At 39.7% G+C, this 23,260-nt stretch overlaps 1 protein-coding gene across 1 annotated transcript in view; it reads right to left on the bottom strand.

Annotated features, from left to right (window-relative positions):
* LOC127650893 (CUB and sushi domain-containing protein 3-like) overlaps positions 1-23,260 on the bottom strand; it is a 686,283-nt gene that overhangs the window by 128,340 nt on the left and 534,683 nt on the right. The window contains exons 32-33 of the mRNA XM_052136534.1: positions 8,480-8,593; positions 1,634-1,729 (exon numbers count right to left, since the gene is read on the bottom strand). Of these exons, the coding sequence (XP_051992494.1) occupies positions 1,634-1,729; positions 8,480-8,593 (210 nt within the window). The remainder of the gene's footprint in view (positions 1-1,633; positions 1,730-8,479; positions 8,594-23,260) is intronic.

The following is a 23,260-nucleotide window of genomic DNA, read 5'->3' as shown; positions in this document are numbered from 1 at the left end:
CCTTTGACCAAAAACAATAAACTCTGACTTATCCTCATTTAATTGAAGAAAGTTGTTTGCCAGCCAACACTTCACATCGGCCATGCATTTATGCAGAGACTCAAAAGAGTGGTGATTCCCATGTTTAATAGGAAAGTAAATTTGAGAGTCATCAGCATACAGATGATAGTGTATGCCATGCCTTTCAAAGATCTTTCCTAACGGAAGCATGTAGAGGGAGAATAAAACGGGTCCCAAAATGGAGCCCTGAGGAACCCCACATGTTAAAGGAACAACTGATGAATAACAGTTCTCTAAACAGACTGAAATAGTTCTACCCTTGAGATATGAGGAGACCCAATCCAAGGCTAACCCCTGAATACCAACCTGGTCTCTTAGGCGATTGATAAGTATGTCATGATCAACCATATCGAAAGCGGCACTAAGATCCAGCAGCAGAAGACCAACAGGACTACCAGAATCCACACCTAATAAAATATCATTTAAAACTCTCAACAGAGCTGACTCTGTGCTATGACCAGCTCTGAAGCCTGACTGAAATTGATCGAGCAAATTATTGATGGCTAAAAAATCATTTAATTGTGCAAGCACCGTCTTCTCTAATATTTTTGACATAAAGGATAATTTTGATATAGGTCTAAAGCTGTTCATATCAGATGAATCAAGGTTTGCTTTCTTAAGAAGAGGCTGAATAACAGCATGCTTAAAGCAGTTGGGAACAATACCAGTGGTCAGGCTACTGTTAATAATCGATAACACACTTGGACCAATTGATTCCACCACCTCTTTAAACAAAGTGGATGGAATAACATCACACATAGAACCAGTAGGCTTCATATGTGCAATTATATGTTTGAGTTGAGTCATTGGATGGATTATTCCAACATATTAGCATAAAATATAATACGTTTCTATAGAGCTTTATGTTTTGCAAAGTTAATGTATCCTATTATTTATTTATGTAAAAAAAATTATAATATATATATATATATATATATATATATATATATATATATATATATATATATATATATATTTTAATACATACATTTGGTTAGTAAATTAAAAGAAGAAAAGAAAAACTTAGTATTCATATTGGATGAATAAATCTTGTTTTAAAATGTACACTTGGCTATAGTTACCACTGGAATGCAAATTACATTTTGTAACAAACACATTCCTTGTTTGCTTTGTAAAGATGACTATAAGGTTTGTTTGAGTAGAATATGTTTTCTATACCCATTTGAATGTTGTGATGAAAAGTAAAACCTCTTACAGATATAAGGTTTCAAAAGCTGTCATATTGATAACTATAACTATAAATTGTACAGTGTACATAAAAAGCAGAAAGCACAGTGAACAATACATAATATCAGGTTTCTCAGACAAGCAAATAATGTCAAAAAGAGCTAAGCGCCTGAGAAAAACACATTCACTGCTTATCAAAGAAAAGCTAAAGTAAAAAATTGTTATACAATCAGTGACACTGAAATGCCCTCAAAACTTGTAAGATTTGAAAAATGAAATACAAAACTTTGGTTTCTGAGAATTCACATTAAAATCTATCCTCTATTTTCTTGGCAGAATATACCAAAAATATTAATAATGTTTCTTGGTAGAGCTGAAAACTGACCTTGGTACACAAAGTGAAAGCCCTTGGCAGTTTCTGGTCCAACTGTGGTAAACTTGATAGTTATTTGGTTTCCAGTACTCAAGGGTAATGATTCTCCTGCAGAACAGATAGAGAGAAAATATATCTTGAAATTATAAACTTAAGAAATTACTGGGCTGATCATCATTATTGTTTTTTTGGTTCCAGAAGATTTTCCTTTGACTCTGAAAGACTTCTGATAGAGAAGTGTTTGCACAGAAAATCACGAGAAAGGGAAAAGGCCTGAAAATAAGTATCCTTCTCTTTTTGTAACTCCCATAAGGCTATTCAATCTCAATAAATGTCAGTAACCACTTTCCTGCAGAAAAGCCACTGGAGGATGCCTCCATTTACAACAGGAAGGCCCTACAGTTGTGATAAACACTCACAAAATGTGCTCCACTTCGTCACCTTTACAGTGTGACAGCTGTTTCTTCTATCTTCTTCTATGTCTCCAGTGGGGCCATTATTGACCTTGATAGATATTTGTTAATGGGATTCATTTTGTAATGTTTTGAACATTTTCAGTGTGTTGGTGCTATGCAAGAAACAGAATATACATAAAAAGGGCCTAAAGGACAGTAAATACTACACTAGTTATGATTTGCATACTGTGCATGTCTTGTTCGCAAAAGAAAGACACATCTAACAACATTTGGGTCATTCCTGTAATACAGAATATTTTCATGTCCCCATTTGATAATATTTGGATAAATGGAAATCATTTTAGTTAGTTCTCTTTTATCACAATATCACAATTACTGTAAATTAAGTTGAGATAATTTTAAATAATTTTACACCTTTGGTTTGATCAGATGTTGCCATTTCCCTGGGTGCTATGCACCAACTTTTAAACTTAAAACTTTAATTTAAATTTTATTTAGAAATATTCCAGGTGTCTCTTGAAATGTTTAGAAGAAAACATATTTTTCTTGGGAATAATGTTTGAATTAATAATCAACTTATAGGTTTTTCCTATTTCCTCAATTTCACTTTCTTTCCTGTTTGTCTTTTATAATATTCCTGAAAAAAGAAGCCATTTCTTTAAAGGAATATACCAGGTTCAATACACGTGATGCTCAATCGACAGCATTTGTGGCATAATGTTGATAACAAAAAAATGTAATAATAATAATAATAATAATAATTTTGACTCTTCCGGACTTAAAAAAAATAATAATTCAGTTACAGTGAGGCACTTACAAAGAAAGTGAATGGGGCCAATTTTTGGTGGGTTTAAAAGGCAGAAATCTGAAGCTTATAATTTTACAAAAGCACTGACATTAATATTTCTCTTAAAACTCGTGAATTATTTGAGATGTAAAGTTGTGCTGTCACTGGCCCACTGATGGGCCATTTGGTGTTTTTAAATTCGCTGCACTATTTTACAATCAAATCCTATTATAATCTTAATAAACTATATATGGTTGGAAAGGTCTGAGTCTCAAGTTTCCATATTTGGCCACTGTTTTGTGAAAGAAATTATATAGCAATAGAAATATATTAATTTGTGACATGATTATGCATCAAAAAATCTTAAGTTGTTGTGAAGTTGTGACCTTTATTAGGTGAGACTGCTAAATCACTAGCATGATGAGAATAATTTGTAGTGTTTAGCACTGAAAAGTTGTAAATAGTTGTATATAGTTATGTAGCTGTATAAATAGTTTGTGATTTGGTTTTCAAATTTTTATTGTTGCTGTTTTTTTGCCCTTATGAAAATTAGATTATTTAAGTTTTTCACCTATATTTGTGAAAAAAGTCTCCCTCTCTATGTTAATCAAAAACAAGCACACAAAGACACATCGACCCGATATCATGTATAATATGTGTTCTGTCGAAGTCTGTTCCCCCTATGTTTCCCCTTGTGTTAGTGTTCCCCGTAGCACTGTTAAACATAGGGGGATCAGACTTTGAGACTAACCTAAGGTGAAACATAGGGGGAACAGGCCAAATGGCGAGTTGATTTGTTTGTTTTTTCCTCGATATAACATATTTCATAACATAACATATGCAGAATATTTGGATGAATGAACAAAGGCAGAGCTATATGGCTTTATAATAGATGTGTGAGTGCACATGACCGGTTTTGATCATACATGCCCTCTCTGAAAGAGAGCAGAGAGATTTCGTAGAACAGCTTATGGTAAATCCGCATGCGAGCGGAGAGATTTGCACTAATGCAACCGGTACAGATGCGCTCTCGCATGATATGCATGCGTTCATAATATTTAACATAATTATAATGCAGAGCTACTGTCTATTAAACTAGATTATTGTCTACTGTCTGTTAAGCAAGTTATTTTCATTTATCTTCACAATACAAGTTCATTGTGTTAATTTATTTATTTTTTATTTTACTTGGTGTATACGTCATAATTCTCCGCACCTCCCCTGACCTGCCCTGGCGACCCATTGGGGAGGTGCGCCTCCCGGTTTGAAAACGGTGGCGCTAGCGTAATCTTGTGAAAATCTGAAAATCAGATGTGATCCTGGAGCTTTATACAGCTTAACCATTCGTGCCATTGAAGAGATGGTAAGTCTATCCCTCACAATCTTGTTGTCATTCCCATGAAAAATCAAAGATGGTGCTTGCATGATTAAGGTCTATAACATTAACACAGAAAAGGTTAGTATTCAATTTTATCACACTAAAATCATGTTAACATATTGTTTATGTCTTGTGTCTATACTTTTAAAACAGAGTATTTTAACATTTATAGTTTGGCCTCATTCACTTTCATTGTAAGAAATTCAATGTAACCCAGATTTTTGCTTTTGTAAAAGAAAAGTTTTTAATTGAAAAATATTTTGTGGTATTAGTTGGTGTCACGGTGTGGGTAATCAGGAGACGGCAGACAGAAGGTTAGGATCCAAACGCAGTTTAATGTGTAAGTAACAAAAAGGTAAACACAAAGAAAAGTCCACGAGGGCAAAAGTAAACAAACACAAACTCACACACGGGTGAACACGAGTTGACAAACATCCACGAACAGCAGGGTAATCCTCAAACGAACGAACGAACGAACGAACGAACGAAGGAACGAAGGAAGGAACGAAGCGAACGAACGAACGAACAAACGAACACGACAGGAGGTAGCGCACACTGACAGAGGCATGAACATGAAACAGTAACATTCACAAACAACGACCGACAGCGACTGAACAAACAGACAGGGTTTAAATACATGGACATGGGAAAACAGGGGCCAATGAACAGACAGAACTCAAACAAGATGACAGGGTAATAAACAGAAACCAATGGCAAACTAACGAGGGACAGGTGAAGGCAATGACGGAAAACACGAACGCTAACAAAGGGACTATGGCGTTACATAAGGGACAAAAGTGAAAACTAAGAAATACCAAAAGTGACAAAAGTGAAACACAAAGGGCAACAGTGAAACAAGACAAGGTAATAAAAGAAACTACAAGAAACTACAAAGGACTACAAAAACCAAAACAGGAAACAGGAGCTAGACTAAGCTTCAACATAAAAGCACAAAACAAAAGACAACAGAGAACATGACAGAACCCCCCCCCTCAAAGGATCGGATTCCAGACGATCCTAAAAAATAAATGACAAAAAAAACAAAAAAAACACGAGAAACAAAGTGAGGGCACCAGGGGCAAACAGACAGACCAAAGGGGGCACAAGGGGCAATCAGGAAGTCCGAGGCGGCAATAGGGGCAAATAGGCAGTCCATGGGGGCACAAGGGGCAGGCATGCAGTCCAGGAGCAACGAGGGGCAGGCAGGCAGTCCAGGGGGCAACGAGGGGCAGACAGGCAGTCCAGGAGGCAACAAGGGGCAGACAAGGAAAAGGGACCGGTTCGGGGGGCCTGGGAGGTGGCCACAGGACAGAGGCCGGTTTAGAGGACCCGGGGGCTGGCCACTTGGCAAGGGCCAGTTCAGGGGGCCTGGGAGGAGGCCATCGGACAGGGACAAGTCCCGGAGGCGGAGCTGGGAGGGGCTTTGGGGACGAAGCTGAGGGAGGCTCAGGAGGCGGAGCCGAGGATGGCTCAGGAGGTGGAGCCGAGGGTGGTGGCGCCATAGGCAGCTCTAGAGGTGGAGGCCTGGAAGGCTCTGGGGACGGAGCTGAGGAAGGCTCAGGAGACGGAGCTGAGGAGGGCTCAGGAGACGGAGCCGAGGAGGGATCAGGAGACGGAGCCGAGGGCGGTGGCGCCATAGGAGGCTTTAGGGGCGGAGACCTGGAAGGCTCAGGAGACGAAGCTGAGGAAGGCTCAGGGGATGGAGCCAAGGGAGGTGGAACCGTGGAAAGCTCTGGAGGCTCAGGGGGCGGAGCCGTGGGAGGCTCAGGAGGCAGAGGCGTGGGAGGCTCAGGAGGCAGAGCCGTGGGAGGCTCAGGAGGCTCAGGGGGCGGTGCCACGGGAGGCCCAGGAAACAGGGCAGAGGGAGGTGGCGCCGCAGGAGGCTCTAGAGGCGAAGACGAGGGAGGCTCGGGAGGCTCTGGAGGCTCTGGCGTAGGAGGCTCTGGAGGCTCTGGGAGCAGAGCTCGAGGAGGCTCTGGGAGCAGAGCCGTAGGAGGCTCGAGAGGTGGAGCCGTAGAAAGCTCTGGAGTCTCTGGGAGCAGAGCCGTAGGAGGCTCTGGAGGCGGAGCCGTAGGAGGCTCGAGAGGTGGAGCCGTAGAAAGCTCTGGAGTCTCTGGGAGCAGAGCCGTAGGAGGCTCGGGAGGCGGAGCTCTAGAAGGCTCTGGAGTCTCTGGTTGCAGAGCCGTAGGGGGCTCTGGGGGCGGAGCCGAAGGAGGCTCGAGAGGCGGAGCCGTAGGAGGCTCAGGGGGCGGAGCTCTAGAAGGCTCGAGTGACTTGAGGGGTGGAGCACTGGAAGGCTCTTTGTGACTTGAGGGGCGGAGCCCTGGAAGGCCCGAGTGACTTGAGGGGCGGAGCTCTGGAAAGCTCGAGAGGAGGAGCTCCGGAAAGCTCGAGGGGCGGAGCTCTGGAAAGCTCGAGAGGCAGAGCCCTGGGAGGCTCGGGAAGCAGAGCCCTAGACGGTTCGAGGGGCGCTGGCTCAGGGACGGTCGAGGCTACAGGCGCTGGCTCAGGGACATTTGGGGCATCAGGTTCTGGCTGGTTGGCCGTGGCATGCGTGGGCGCAGGCTCGCTCACTGTGACATGCGTAGGCTCTGGCTCACTCATGGTGACAGGCGTGGGCTCCGGCTCGCAGACCGGGGCAGGCGAGGGGTCTGGCTCGCAGACCGGGGCAGGCGAGGGCTCTGGCTCGCAGACCGGGGCAGGCGTGGGCCGGGAGGTGGAAGCCCGTCTTCTCCTCCTCCGGGCAGACGAAGTGGACCGCGCTGGCTCGTGGAGGGCGACTGGCAAGGAGGGGAGCTCGCTTACAGATAGGGGTGGCGTGACAAGAAGCGCCATGGGCGACTGGAGAGTCACCACTGAGGGAGGAGAGGTAGGGTCCTCCTCAGTGTCGCCCACGGTTAACGGCGATCCGCCGACCCGCAAAGTCACCTCTATGAAGAGAGTCCACACGTGCGTTGCTGGTGGCAACCGCTCCCTCAGTGAGGCGTTCAGATTGCCCCTGAAGAAGCTCACCAGGTTTGGGTCTGGGAAGTCAGAGACGCTTGCCAGGTGAAGGAAGTCCTGGATGTGGTCCTCCAAAGGGCGGTCCCCCTGCTTGAGGCAAAGGAGCCGATAATTTGCTGAATAGGCTGCTGGATCCATGTTTGGTCGGTCGCTCTGTCACGGTGTGGATAATCAGGAGACGGCAGACAGAAGGTTAGGATCCAAACGCAGTTTAATGTGTAAGTAACAAAAAGGTAAACACAAAGAAAAGTCCACGAGGGGAAACGTAAACAAACACAAACTCACACACGGGTGAACACGAGTTGACAAACATCCACGAACAGCAGGGTAATCCTCGAACGAACGAATGAACGAACGAACGAACGAACGAACGCGACAGGATGTAGCGCGCGCACACACTGACAGAGGCATGAACATGAAACGGTAACATTCACAAACAACGACCGACAGCGACTGAACAAACAGACAGGGTTTAAATACATGGACATGGGAAAACAGGGGCCAATGAACAGACAGAACTCAAACAAGATGACAGGGTAATAAACAGAAACCAATGGCAAACTAACGAGGGACAGGTGAAGGCAATGACGGAAAACACGAACGCTAACAGAGACTATGGCGTTACATAAGGAACAAAAGTGAAAACTAAGAAATACCAAAAGTGACAAAAGTGAAACACAAAGGGCAACAGTGAAACAAGACAAGGTAATAAAAGAAACTACAAAGGACTACAAAAACCAAAACAGGAAACAGGAGCTAGACTAAGCTTCAACATAAAAGCACAAAACAAAAGACAACAGAGAACATGACAGTTGGCTTGTCTCACTCTACAACATTCTAATCTGTTAGATTAAATTACAGAGATCACTATAATATTACCGAAATTCCAAAGGCTGGTTATCAAAATTACCCTCAAGATATCCTCTTGTAAGATAACTCTCAATCCCTCACTGAGCAATTACTAACTTTAGGTTTTTATTTCTATAATCCTGTTATTGTTCTTACCATTGTGTGAGTAGTAAGAACCACATATTGCCTGAGTTTGACCAGAGCATATTTCTGAAAATATAGTAGCAATCATTTTATTGAAATATCTCACAAATTAAATTACAACACCAACATATATATTTTCTAAATTCTGTTTCAGAGCTCAAAAATGACTCCAAACATGAATTATCTATGGTCCCATCGGTGGATTGCACTGAATGGTTATCCATTCCATTTAATGTAAGGGAGGTACAAAGTTAGGTCAGAACCTCATGTTTGAGACTTACCTGAGTGGGAGCCAGAGAGAGATGAAAGCAGAGAGGACTGTTGTGTTGGCCCATCATAAATGTCCACCACATCATTCAGCGACGTCTGGAACATGACAAACTGTCCAAATAGAACTGGGAAAAATAAGAAAAAACAAAACAAAAACAGGCTACAGGTCAAAATACTCAATAAATCATTGAGTCCCTCATTATGAGAACTTCTTTTTGAAGTCAGTTCATTCGCCTCTGTAATTTGAGTGAGCACTAGTAAAAAATGTACCAGTAGGTGTAATGAAGACAAAACATCTGTCTGCCAGTTCATTGCACACCAAAAACTCTGAATATTAAATGCCAATGGAAGGATGGGCTCACCCTAAGTAAACTGACTTGACTTGTAGTTTTCCTGTAGACAAAAAGGTTTGATGTAGGATGCTAGCAATTGTCCTCTTTTTAGATTTATCTTAGATAGAAGCAAACGTGTCTTAAAATGCTCTTCTAAATTAGAAGCCACTGAAGAATATTCTGCAAGTAAATTACGCAAATCCATTTCTTTACTGCATCTACGCATTTAAATCTTGCGAGAGCTCTCAGAGGTAATAATGCAGTTTGTTTATTTAAATCTTTTAAATTGGCTACCATTTTGTAACATCTCTGTTATGTTTGGTACCATGCTGAGAGCAGCTGTGCATTGGTTTTGTCATCCACTGGGCACACTATTTACAGTCTCATTTGCTGTCCACTGCTTTGATGTTTCCATAATTAGGAGAGGAATCATGCATATGCTGCTTATCATCATTCTATCAAATCCCTACCCTATATCTTTGGGATCAGAGAAGATCTACTTGAACAAAACATTGTACCATGAACAAGACTGAGGATAAAAAAAGGTTGTGTGGGTATAGATTCTGTTGACTGACCTCTTTGGCATCTCTCTCTTGTTGCCATGGTGAAATTAATTGAAAGTGACTATAAAAAAATTCAAGTGTCAAAAAGCAGTGCACATGAGTGGATTAAATAAATATTTGTGCACAGATACAATTGCAAAACTACTGTAAATGGAGCAAATTCATAGATAGAGAAGGAGATGGGGGAGAGAGTATTACCAATATTTTTTTTTACTAAAGGCCACTGCTGTCTCATACTACATCCTTAGCTGTGCCTTTGAAATTTGGCACATAATCGAGTGATTCAGCAGGGCTGTAAGGATCGATGGAGTGCAACATATGCTCAGCACAGCTACTGTGTGATTAAACCAACAGTCCTCTTCTTGCTAACACAAGCATATAATCAAACTGTAGCAGAAACAAATGTGAAAAATGATTTATTTGTCATTTAAGGTAAACAAGGAGCTTGATTACATGGACCTGATTGGCTTGGTTGGTATTGCATGCAATGGCTCCTGCTGTGCAGTACTGGTCAACAAATGCCTTTTTACAAGTTTAATTTCATTTCACTCAGTAACATCATATATATGGTATTGTAAGTAAAATTGTTGTCCGAAATGATTAGGAAAATATGTATTTGTTAACATTATTAACTACATTAGTTAACATAAAATGACAATGATGTTAATTTCAACATAAACAAATTATAATTTTTTTATTTAACATTATATTTGTTAACATTAGCTTTTGTTAATGGGATTAACATGCACTAACATAGAACAATTACATATTTATAAATGATTATTAACCAAGTTTAATAAATGCTGTAAAAATATATTTTAAATTGTTAGTTCATGATATCTGTTACGAATGGAGGCAGCGAAGGCAGACGAGGAGAGTGGATCTAAATGCAGCTTACTTTATTTAAACAAACAAACAAATAAACACAAAGGAAAAACCCACAATGGGAAAACAGGAAACTTAAACACGATGAAACAACACTGAGAACTCGGGCAGGGAACACATACCAGGCTTAACAACATTCGTCGATTGACAGAGGGGAGTGAAAACAACCGGGTTAAAATACATGGATATGGGAAAACGGGAGCCAATGAACAAACAGAACTCAAACAAGATGACAGGGCAATAAACAGAAACCAATGGCAAACTAACGAGGGCAGGTGAAAACAATGAACAGAGAACACGAAAGCTAACAAGGAAACTATGGAGCTACAAGGGAGACAGAAGTGAAAACTAAGGAACTACAAAAGTGACAAAAATGACAAACAAAGGGCAACAGTGGGACAAGACAAGGTATACCTAACAATATCTATTGCAACTAATGTTAACAAACAGAACCTTAATGTGTTGCCAAATTCAGTTCTAATCAGTCTTTTGTTTGGTTTTCCAGTGAAAATGTCTAAAAATCTTAAAACAAAACAAATTTACTCGAGAAGCAATAAATGCATAAGATATGAAAGCAAAACAATTTTTTTAGATGGCATCTCTTTAATTATTTACAACTATTTAATTATATACAATGTGCAATATGCAATCTCCCATTCACTTTCATTCACCGCTATCGAAGTTTACCCTGCAAATGTTTACTTCCGTGTTCCCAAACCGGGAGTGTGAAAAAGGTCTATTGATGGTGGCTGTAAACACTGGAAAAAGCCAAGTGAAAAATGTATCACACTTCATCAAGTCTCTTCCAAGCTTGCATGCTGGGAGTAGACGTATCCCCTATTCCTTTGATATGAACAATAGAAAAGAACATTGCAGAGGCCCTCGATGCATTATTCTCGAGTTTCATATCTCTTATGCTCTTACCATGCCAAGACAATAACCACTTCATGTTAAAACAAAGTTGTGCCAGCTCAGTTTTCTCTTGTGTATACAAAACAAAATGGGGCACAGAGGAAAGTAAAATCAATTTGGATAGAAAGAAATGAAACAATATTCTGACAGTTTGCTATTTAATTTTTTAAGGTTTAAGTAGTACATAGTTGTAATCACACTGAGCACATTATAATTAAATTAAGCCAGGGGTAACTTCTCAGGGAAAGTTGTAGAGATGAGGACAGGCTGACATCCTCATTGGGGATGTTGCCTATGTATAGAGAAGCTGAGAGAGTTTGTGCACTTTCTGAGATAGGTCTATAGAGAGGTCTATACATATTTTAAATGCATCAGTTGTTATGGATCTTTTGGCCAAAGGGACCCTTGTAAAACAGAAATAGTGCACTTAAGTGTGTTCATTGTACAGTATACTTGGAATCATAAAAATACATAAAAAAAAAAAAATAAAAAAACATAAACAGACCTACTTGTTGCATTTAAGATATAGTTACACTAATTAATAATCACTTGAAAACAATGAAGCTACAATTAAGCTGTTCCAAAATAACAACTTAAATACATTTGGTACACACTTAATCATAAATGAAGTATGAACTCTAAAAGTATATATACTATTTAAGAGAACTGTTTTCCCAAAAAGGTAAACATGCAGAGCACTCAGGAGCCAGAGTTGAGTATTTTCTGGAACTCGTACTCATATCTCATCTTCAGATTCTTGATACCCTTTCTTACTTTTTTCTTTTAATTCCCTGTAGCCCTTTATAAAGGTGCCATTTGAAGCTGGATCTTTCAAGGATTCTGTACATAGCATGTGTGCAGTGCTTCAATTGAAGCAAAGGTCTGTGTATATCTGTGACACACTGACAGGAACCTCATTAAAAAACAACGTAACAAACAAACAATCAAACAAAAACTATACTGATAAAAATAAAACAAGAGCATACAGAAGTCAATATTCACAGCCATAAACATTTACACATTCCACTGCCCAGGGACAGATTATGACTTGCAAAGGCCCTGGGGCCAATTATCTCCAAGGGCCCCCCTCCACCCTAAAGTTGTTGAGTGTGGTGGTGGTGGGGGGGTTCAAGCAGGGGTATGAAGTCATTTTATCGTCATAAATCTGCACGTTATTGACGGTCGCACGCGCGATAGTTTAAAGCCATGCGAGGAAAATCTGCTGCTTTTGCTCACTCAAACCCTTTTATTTTTGGCAGTTGTGGGGTGGGCTTTGCTCTTCTGATTGTAAACTAAAATGTAATTGGTTACTTACCTTTTTCCGGAAGTCTGTTTTTTTATTATAATTCTTTTTATTCTTGTATGAACATCAACAGAGAGGCAGTCATACCTGACAATTATTTACAAACAAAGACTGAGATTATAATTCAATTTACACATAACATACTCAGAGATAGAATTCTGATTCATAACAAGCTCAACTTCACCTTTAGACGTCGCTTCACCAATGGACCTGCTGCATGTGAGTCACTGTTTGAGAGAGCAAAAGCAGCAGATGAGATTAGATAGAGCGGGAGACTTTGGAGAATTGTATTGCGTGTACTGTCATGCATGTCCTCGTATGCGAGATCTTGTATTGCTAGCGCAGGAGATGTCTTGTGCGCGCGGGATCTTCCAGCTTCCTCGTGCGGCAATTAACTACTGTGCGCAAGTGTCAATAATGCACGAAAGGGTTTAAAACGTGCACGAGAGTTCTTCATTTTTCCTCGCGTGGCTTTAGTCTATCATGCGTGCGAGTCAATAACACACGCGGATTAATGACGTTGAAATGCCTTCATATGGGGGATCCCTGGTAATCAAGAGCACTGGACAGTGGCCCCACTGGCCCGGTCGGTAATCCATTCCTGCCACTGCCCTCTCATAAAGTGAATGGGCAATTGTAGTGATAATGTTTTCACTGTCCTATAAACAACATAGTAAAATATTTAAAAATGCAAGTACAGTCCATTCTGGAATTAATGAAAAACAAATAATTTTTATTTACAATTGTCAATTTTTCTAAGTTTCAATTTCAGTTCATTAGTACTGTATGTCCACAGAGTTGAACTGCAAAAAGATTGGCAGTAACTTAATTATTATCTACTTAAAATCAAATATAAAGGCTGTAAAGCAGTCAATGGAAAGGAGGAGGCGAGAACCGGCTTAACAATATAAATAATATTTTTAATATAAAACATAGACACAAACACACACATGACGGACATGTCCGTAAACTATATCTCTCTCATCGCACCACCGTCTGTCATCAGCCTTTATCCCTCTCGGAGGCTTAATTTGCCTGATAAGGGACCGGGTGTGTATGGTCACGACCCGGCCCCGCCCTCCACCCTGCCACAAGGCATTTTAACTACTGTAAAAAAAGCTGGCATTATGTCATTGAACTAAATAGGAATAATCTAAAATTCTAAATTAAAAAAATCTTCAAAGATTTTTAAATTACCATTTTTTTCTTTGGTCACACCAACTGAATTTGACATGGGACCTAAGTCAATAACTTTTTTCAAATAACAGTTTTAACCTCATTAAATGTCTTATTTGGATAATTCTAGCAGTTGTTTTAATTTATGTTTTAATATAGATAGTACAAATTACTCTAAGGGACTTGAAGGTGAAATGCTAACAGTTAGCTAGTAAAGCCACAAATGGCCACAGTTTTAATTGATGTACTAAAACTCTATCTAAAGCCATTTCACAAACTGTTTCACAAAAAGTATTCATGATGACTCTGATATTAGAGTGACTAAATGGAATATTTGATCTTTTAATTATTGACCGATTAATCATACAGTTAGACCATTTGAAATGAACCAATTATAATAATAAAAACAAAATACTTTGACAAAAATACTTAAAATTAATAATTTCATTAAAAACTTATAAAGATATGGTGAACAGTTATAGCATCCAAAATGTAAATGTTCTCTTCTGAAAATATAGATTTTAACCTAAATTTTAAGATGTCTATTTGTCAACAACATAAATACCAATTTGGGCAAATTACCATTCACAGTTTTAAAAATGTCTTAATGCACCATCACGCCACTCTAGTGGAGTGGCGTAATGGGTGCATCCTCATGTTATAAAAGAATGTGCGACAAACAACACTCACATGTAGATGGCTCTCATCATGCTACTTCCCTTGCTTCGGCTTTAATTCACCATTTTTCTCCGCCGCACAATTCCAAAACTGTAGAAGATTGGTCTTTTCCATACAGCCTCTTACACTTAACACACTGTGACAGATGCTTACCGGCTGCTATGGAAATGCAGGCTGTGATTAATTCACACCTTTTTTCTCATTTCTCATGACTTATGTTCTAATAATAATAACAAAAAGGTATGTGGTTCTCTGCCTCTCTCTGTCTCTCCAGCTCTCACTGGTATTTTGCTTTGAAGCTGGACTGGATCACCAATTCAATTTGCTCTTTGAAAGAAACAGAAGTGAATGGGGAGAGAGGGGGGAAAACACACCTTTTCTCCTCCCTGTGGCAACTCAGGTGCAGAGAGGCATGATTTCAATTTACAGTCATTAGCATAATCTGCAAAGGATGCCGGGATATCAGTCCAGCACTTTTCTTGCAGCTATAGTGAAATAAAAATATTCTACTGATAGCTATACAGGCACCCCGCTGTGTTAAAAAGCAAAGCTATAACCAAATGCCTTGCAAGCAACTCAATTTAATGCTTACACCAATGATAAGAATCGAGCAGATCATGGGTGTTGCATTGCAAATGAAGAGAAGAGACAGAACAAAAAAGGATTCAGAACCTGCTCTTAAATTAAAGTCATATGTTAAATGCATTGTGCCTGAAGCATGAATCAAGGTTAGATTAAAATTGGGTTAGAGATGGCTGATCAAGTCATCAACTCACATTAAGCACAATGAAAGCCTTTGAGAAACTATGGAAATGTGCAATACATGAAATTACAATGAAACTGGGATGTCCATTCATATTGCGCAGATGACAATAGCCAATAGCCTAATATCTTTAGGGTTTCTTTAACCTTTTTTCACAAAATAAATGCAATTATGAGAGCTATTGCTAAATGGAAAAAGAGCTCCCTTTGGAATAACATGGAACATAAGCTTGGTATATAAAATTCATCTCTCTGATTGACTGACCTAAAATGATGTAATCTTTAACACTTTACAGTTTCTAGTCATTGAAGTCATTGATTTAATTGTCAGCAGGTTTGGCATTTCATGTGCTATGATGAGGATAGAGAAAAGTCAAAATGAAATAAAAATTGACCCTATTTCCTACATAAGGTCTTAGGCGCCATTCAGAGCGAAAGTGTTCTTGTGCTAAAAATAAGATACATCGCAATGAATAGAACAGAGCACGAGACATATTTTTGAAAGTTTCATTTCTTTTTAACCTGACACGACATCTAAAAATGTGGTGCTCCTGCGTGAGTTGTGGCACAAGACTTATTGAACAACATCAGTCTGGCATGCTTACATAATATAATACATAAACTAATGAAAAACAGAGCAGATGGCAAAAACACGCTTGGTGTGAACGCCCCCTTACTGTGCACAATTCTTATGTTATTTCAAATTTATTCATATTCTGGCGAAATGTAATTACTTGTGTAGCCTCAGAAACAACTTTCTTTTTCCCTAACGCTACGAATCCTTTTAAATTTTTTAACCCCTCTCCAGTATCCACCTGGCTCCATTTCTTGTATGCAATGCCCACTTTTCATTTTCCAATCAATCCCCAATGGATAAAGTTCCGCCCTGCATTACAGAAGTAAAATTAGTTGCAAACGATGTCTCATATCTTTTCATGCTGACTTCAAAGACTGGCTGTTTCTGAAATCAAGGCCTCACAGCACACCAACATCGCACCTTGGACTTCAGGCCCAGATCTCAGTCTCAAAACAAGTTTTTTAAGCTGAGCAGGAGAGGGTCTGAATCAGATAACCCCCTCAGTCAGATCTGAAATGGGGTCAAAGCAGGAGACAGGAGTAGACAAGTCTCCTGATTTGCATCCCCATTCTTGAGACATGTGTATCAGCACCTTCCTATTAGTCTGCAGCCTTCCATCTGTGACGTGATAAGAGTGACGGAAACAACCCAGATATGAGTGCAAAGTAGAATGCATTTCTGTGTCTCAGCTGGATTTCAGGCCAAATGAGGACTTCAAAGGTTTAATAAAAGAACTTTGTTCAAATCACATTAATAAAGTCGACTTGTGCCTTTAGTGTGATAAAATCAGGGATTTATCAGTTTTACAGAGTTAACATTGGATATAACTCAGCCCTCTACGCTGCGAGTAAATCACTCGGATATGCGAGTAGCTTTCATACTATACGACTAAAATATGTCTGTTATAAGCCACTGGCAAGTAAATATTAACATTTCACTCACCAGTGATTGAACTGCGTAGTGTCGAAGCACCGAGACACTTTTCTGAATAAAAAGCAAGTGATTGAGAAGCATGTACGATTAACACATACACGCCACCAGAACCTCATGCCACGATTGTACACAAGTGAGTGTGTCTGGATCTGTTCACTAGCTCATTCTGTCTGATAACATTTTGTCTAACATCTCCAACCTGCAATCAAAAGCCAATATAAATACAAACACTTTCCTTCAAATTAATCTATCCACATTGATTTTAATGTTCTAGTATATTTTTACTGTATTTCAACATTTGTATGATTCTGTCTATTTTCTATTTCTCCAAAAGAATTTTAATTGATACATAAATGATACATAACTGATTTGTATCATTCATTATCAAGTTAAGCTCAATTGATAGAATTTGTGGCATGATGTTGATTACTACAAAAAAATATTTTGACTCATCCCTCTTTTCCTAAAAATAAATAAAAATAAAAATGTAAAATCAATGTTACATTGAGGCACTTACAATGGAAGTGAAAGGAGCCAATTTTTGTAGTGTTTAAACATGAAACATGAAGCTTATTAATTTATAAAAGTACTTACATTAATTCTTCTGTTCCTCTGGCTATAACGTTACACAGAAAATGTTAGTAAGTGATTTTATTTTCACAGTTAAATAATGTTAACAGGCATATTGTTTACATCTTGTGGCTATACTTTTGAAAAAGTGAGTATTTTAACGTTAATATGTGGTCTCAAACTTCTGACAGTGAAATTCCGCGGGCGAATATGGCGTGGGCAGTCATTGAGCGCGTGTGAAACCAGAGAAAATATAATTGTCAAGCAGCCTTTTTTAATGCTGCACTTTATACTCAGTGAAACTCACCACTAAAATTATATCCTTGCCCATTGTGAATATTCAGTGTAGCTGTTTACAAAGCATGACCCACACAGAGGTCACCACCAAACCAAGCAACTTCCTGTAGGTCAACGCAGTGATTTTGCCTGTCAAAACTTAAATTCGAGGCAAAATCAGTGCAAGGAAATTCTTCACCACCACAATTCCATCACAAGAAATTTACGATTGTGCAGATACCCATTGAGATGACTGTATTTCGCCCTCAGAATTTTGCCATGCAATGGTATCTGTGTCCACACCTTTATGGATTGGGCCCATTGACTTCCATTGTAAGTGACTCATTGAAGCCCAGATTTTTGCTTTTTTATTTTAAGAAGGAAGAGAATGCTGTTGATTGAGCATAACTTGTATGGAACCTGGAATATTCCTTTAAGTCTCCTGAGATATGAAAGAGCAATAACGGGATGACTCTCAAACTAGAAACCCAACCATTTAGTGTTTACAGACGTCCACTGACCCCTTGTCTACAATGACATATTTTTCATTAATACAATGAAAGCTCCATGTTTGTCTTTTTCCTCTGTACACATGAAATATCATTCTGTAAACACAACCAACAAGCCATTTTCTGTGGTTATGAATAACTGATATTTTACCCAATTTAACAGTTTGTTTTCGACACCTGGACATATCAACAACAGGAGCTATTCTTGGCCCCTGGTTCTACTCTATCCATATGCTTAAAGAACTAAATATTCAGTCAGGAACAGAAAAACAGCAAGGTAGCAAAAAGCGATGCCACCTGTGCACCTGTTATCAGTGAAGGATGCTCTTTCTGTAAAGCTGTGTGCTGAGGAGAGATAGTGGCCTCCTCGCTCACCACATGGTGGGGACAGAGGAATAAACACACACACACACACACACACACACACACACACACATACACAGAGCACGGCACGGCACAGAACAGAGATGTAGAGACAGAATGAAAAAAAGGAGGGGGATAGCTCTAAGAAATCTGTTAATATCTAAATATAAACATTTAGGCAGGTGAAAAGGAATTTGACAAAAAAATAGAAGAGAGAAACTAAAATAAATAGTCTAAAGGATCATGTAGCATTCTGTTAAACTGACAGAGAGAGCACCTGCTTTGACGTTCATATAGAAGAAAGCATGTGATATGTGTGTGTAACCGGTCCTGCCCTACCCGCTCCGAACGGGATTCAAACCGCCGTTTCTGGCATGGGAGGCGGACATGAAGGGATTTAAACCGGCGTTTCTAGCATGGGAGGCGGACATGCCAGAAACGCCGGTTTGAATCCCGTTCAGAAACGTTAGTCGCTAGTGTGCCTCTTGAGGCCAGGGGAGTGAGATTTACATATACCGCACAGCTACCACGTACCAGATGGCTCCCGTTACACTCAACCCCCTAAACTTCACTCCCATTCCGGGTCATGGCACTACTGTAACCGGTCCTGCTCGACCCCCTCTGAACGGGATTTGAACCAGCATTTCAGGCATGGGAGGCAGGCGCGCTCACGAGGAGGCTAAAGGCTGCAGCCTCTAGCGTCAGTTGCTAGTGCGCCACTTGAGGCCAGGGGAGTGAGGTTTACACACACTGCACAGCTTTAGATGTAGATTTTGAAATATACAGATATCAAGGTTTATACAGAATAATCACCTGAGTCCAAATGAAAAAGGAGCTCTGAACATTGGCTTTATATTTCATTTAGATTTATTTTACTGTAAAAAATACTTTTTCTTTTCCAGCTTAATATGCAGAGATAAATAAGCCATTCGTAGGTTGATTTCCTTGAAAGGTGTAAACATGGTGGTTCTGTGGTGCAACATTACTTTGTTGGAGCATCCAGACCAGTCTTACACAGCAACTTTGGCTCAACCCATGGCACAAGTTTGGGGTGGGAGTATCTGTTTATCGAGCAATGGAAGACAGCATGTGTGTTTATTACATGACTCTCTGGAACACTTGATTCTGACTGGTCAATCGCAGCATTTAGTGCTAAAATATTTTTGTATAATACCGCTAAATTGTATTGTTGTCCATAGCAATGTTTGGCCTGTCGCTAGGCCCATTGTTTTATATGGTATTATAGACAATTTTTCTAATTGGAGCATTAAGTAAATAAGTAAGTTAAATAATTTCAACTATTTGTTATTTACTTGGTTAGCAGGCATGTTATAAGTGTACATTATAAACAGCACATTACACCTTACATGTGTATATAAGGATAAAACCTGACTCCAAGCAGCAAGTCTATTAAACTAACTCCTCACTGAGAGCATGTGTGGCAAGGCGGGTTAGAACCCACCCTATTATTATGTGTGATTATTAAATGACTGATGGTTGTGACAGCCAATGGGCTGCTGTCCCTGACCTATTTAAGGCGGAGTTCGTGCCACCTGGGTATGCGTCATCGTCAGATTGGCTTTTGCGTGTGCGCGCACAGCTCTGTGGGAGGTATGTACCTAGCTGTTTGGCTAATGTTACTGCTAGTACACACACACACACACACACACACACACACACACACACACACACACACACACACACACACACACACACACACACACACATATACACTATTAAAGTGGTGGTGTATTTGTTGTAGCCAGGTTCTGACCAGGATTGGTGCGACTTTGCTTTTGGGGTGCAGGCTGTCTTTTCTCCGGTATGTCTATTTCAACGGACTAATGTTTGTTTTGGTGTGACCCCCGGTAACCTATGCTTTTATCGTATTACATACAGTTCGTGTACGTTCCGATGGAACACCGGTACATTGGCGGTTTTGCTTATGAACGTGAGCTGTGAGTAACCGAATAATCTGTGGCTCTAGCGATCTTCTATCGGTATGTATATTTAACCACTTGAGCATGATGAGGTTGAGTATTTTTTTTCATTCATTCATTTTGTTTATTTTTAGTGCGCTAATCTGCTCTGGAGCGGTTCGTCACCGTGGACTGCGGGGCAAATGCTTCCTAGACAACCTTTTTAGACTGCATTGTCTGTTCTGCTGCTTTCTATACTACAGTGTGATTATTTGTTTTGTTTTGTAATCAGCTTTACGCTAATACTGGTGGTCTTGGTGAAGGGTGGCTAGTCTCAGGGCCGTCACTAAGCGTGAGACTTTCCAATGTTGCACCTTAGCCCCACCTTTTGCGATATCGCTACCAACTGTTTGTTTGTTTGTTTGTTAATTTGTTTTTCTTTGGTCTGTGCTTTTCCTAGTTGAATTTTCTAATTACTTTTTGTTTTGTGATTTAATTTGTTTGAAGCATAATTAATTGTCATTTCAATTTTGTATTGTTTGATTTATTTTGTTTGTTATTATTTTTTTTCTTTATCGCAGTTGGCTGCTCTATTGTTTGTGCAGGCCTTACTGGCAATTTGGTGTTAAACCTTTCTGGGTTACACCCGCCTGTCGAACTTGTGGCCAGTAATTCCCCAGTTATTGACCTTCTTCAGGGTTGGAACCTCCTTTTACTATAATTGAGTGTCTGTTGATTGTGAAATAATTTGTTTTTTTTGTTTGTTTCAGGAACTGGAGGCCCCCGGTGTAGGGAAGCTAGCTGTCCTTGTCCTTTTTGTGGTGTTTCCTTCACAGAGTGTTTTGCCGTTGGCACTTGCCTTTCTCTCACTTGGCGTGTGTGAGTGTTGGTGTGGTCTTAGGATACTCACTGTGCAGCTAGCCACCCTACTGGTAAGCCTCAGCCTGAAAGTTTTTCCTCTTTATTTTCCATTTTTCTGGTCTGGCGCCCACTGAAGTAGTGAGAACTCTTACCTGTTTTTATACATTTTAAATGTATTATTGTTGTGAAAATAAAAATAGTTTTGTATTCATATCCACGTCTCTTGTCCTCTGTGGTAGCGAACCTGTGTGTCTTATGAAATTTCCCCGTTCATAGAAACGGGGTGGCGTAGTCTGCTCTTTATCTTGCTTCATTTCGTACATTTAGTGTAATTTTTGTCCAACCACTGCCCCGCCACACATGCATACATCTGAATCACATACTTAAGCTTGAAATCATCACTAAAGACATGCTTGTGCCCTATTATAGTGACAGTGCTATTTGGCCAGCGTAAGTACTTAGTTAATTATGCTGGACCTTATCACCCTGCATGGTTAATCAGATATATACCCATTTCCCTCAAATGGTATGGATAAGCATAACGTTCTGTATGAAGTGAGAGTACGATGCACTTCAGTGTTTAACCTTCGCTGTTCCCTTACAGAATAATATCTGCTTCTTTGCTATTTACTTGGACAACAGACCTGATGGCAACTAAATGACTTCACCATGTTTATGAGCGCACTGACCTTGACAATCTATAGTCTATAGTAACCTTGGTGAGTTCACTGGAATGTACAGATCACATAATCATTAAATAGAGGAGATATGAAAACTTGTAGATTTGTGAACTGTAAATATGTTTACAAGAAGATATTGTACTTAAAGGGATAATCATTTACCCTTATGTTGTTCCAAACATTTATGACTTTCTTAACTGGAACAAATAAGAAAATGTTAGGCAGAATGTTAGGGACTGATAACCTTAGTCACCATTCACTTTTTTTTCAAAAATTTTTTCTCTCCGTACAATGGAAGTGACTTGTAAATGATCATTCTGAACAGACTTAACATTCTGCCAAACATCGCATGACAGAATTTTGTTTTGGTGAATTACCACTTTAATCAAATTTTGAATCTAAACGAATAAAAAAAAAAAAGAAAAGAAAATAATACAAAACCATTCAAAATTTTTAGTAGCTTATTTAAACAAGTAAATATTGAAACTTATTTAGAAGAATCACTACCACCCCACAACTGAAGTATTTATTTGTTAATTATTTTAGGAATATGCAGTGCTTAGCTGACCTTTAACCAATGGCAACAAAATACGGTTTCTGCCTTCTTGAATATGATTTACCTGAGGAGAGAAATTTAGCTTTACATTTTATAGAACCCTGCTGCTCTTCTGCTTTCCCTCTTTCCATGGTAAATGAACTTTGCCTCGACTTCAGTTGCTTTTGATATTTTGGCTCAGGGGCTTGCAATTCCCAATTCTCTCAGGCTTTAGAGTAGCTTTGTAGAGAGTGAAGAGTAATCCCTTGGCAAGCGAGTGTCTGTGTCAAAGACACGCTGGGAAAATGTGACTCTGTTTAAGTGTGTGTTTGTATGGAGGTCAGAGTCAGCCAGGGGAAAAACTATTTACCTGAGCATTTTCTAACTGACAAAAACTACAGAAAGTATAACTGCCCTAATGGTTGCCTCAGGCATTCAAAAAGGAAGTTTATTAAGACCTCTATATACATTAATTTATAAATCGCTTCCTCAACCACTTTGCTTATGTACCACAGTAATATTAACAGCTTCATGCTGATAGTAAACACTTTCAGCATGCCCCTGCTGATAGTGTTTACACCACATAAATGCACAGTGTATGTACAAGCTTAAACTTGAACCACAAGCTTTTTTGGTGTGATCAAACAATCACACCAAAATACCACCAACACATCAGCTTCAACACACGAGGGGACTGAGTTTTGGATCATTGCTATTCTCCTTTACGGGATGGCTATAAATCCCTTACCCGCCCATCATTTAGCAAATCAGACCCTCTTCCATTCTGCTTCTGCCTGCTTACAGGCAGAAACTGAAACGGGAAGCACCCACCCTCAGAACGATCCAGTGCTGGTCGGACCAATCAGACTCTATACTACAAGATTGTTTTGATCACGCGGACTGGGAGATGTACCGGTCCACCTCTGATGACAACATTGAGGTTTATGCTGATAGTTAT

The sequence above is a fragment of the Xyrauchen texanus genome, chromosome 10, assembly GCF_025860055.1.
Source record: "Xyrauchen texanus isolate HMW12.3.18 chromosome 10, RBS_HiC_50CHRs, whole genome shotgun sequence".
In the NCBI taxonomy this organism is placed as follows: domain Eukaryota; kingdom Metazoa; phylum Chordata; class Actinopteri; order Cypriniformes; family Catostomidae; genus Xyrauchen; species Xyrauchen texanus.
The sequence above is the reverse complement of the archived record's forward strand: the minus strand, read 5'-3'. Positions and strand labels throughout refer to the sequence as shown.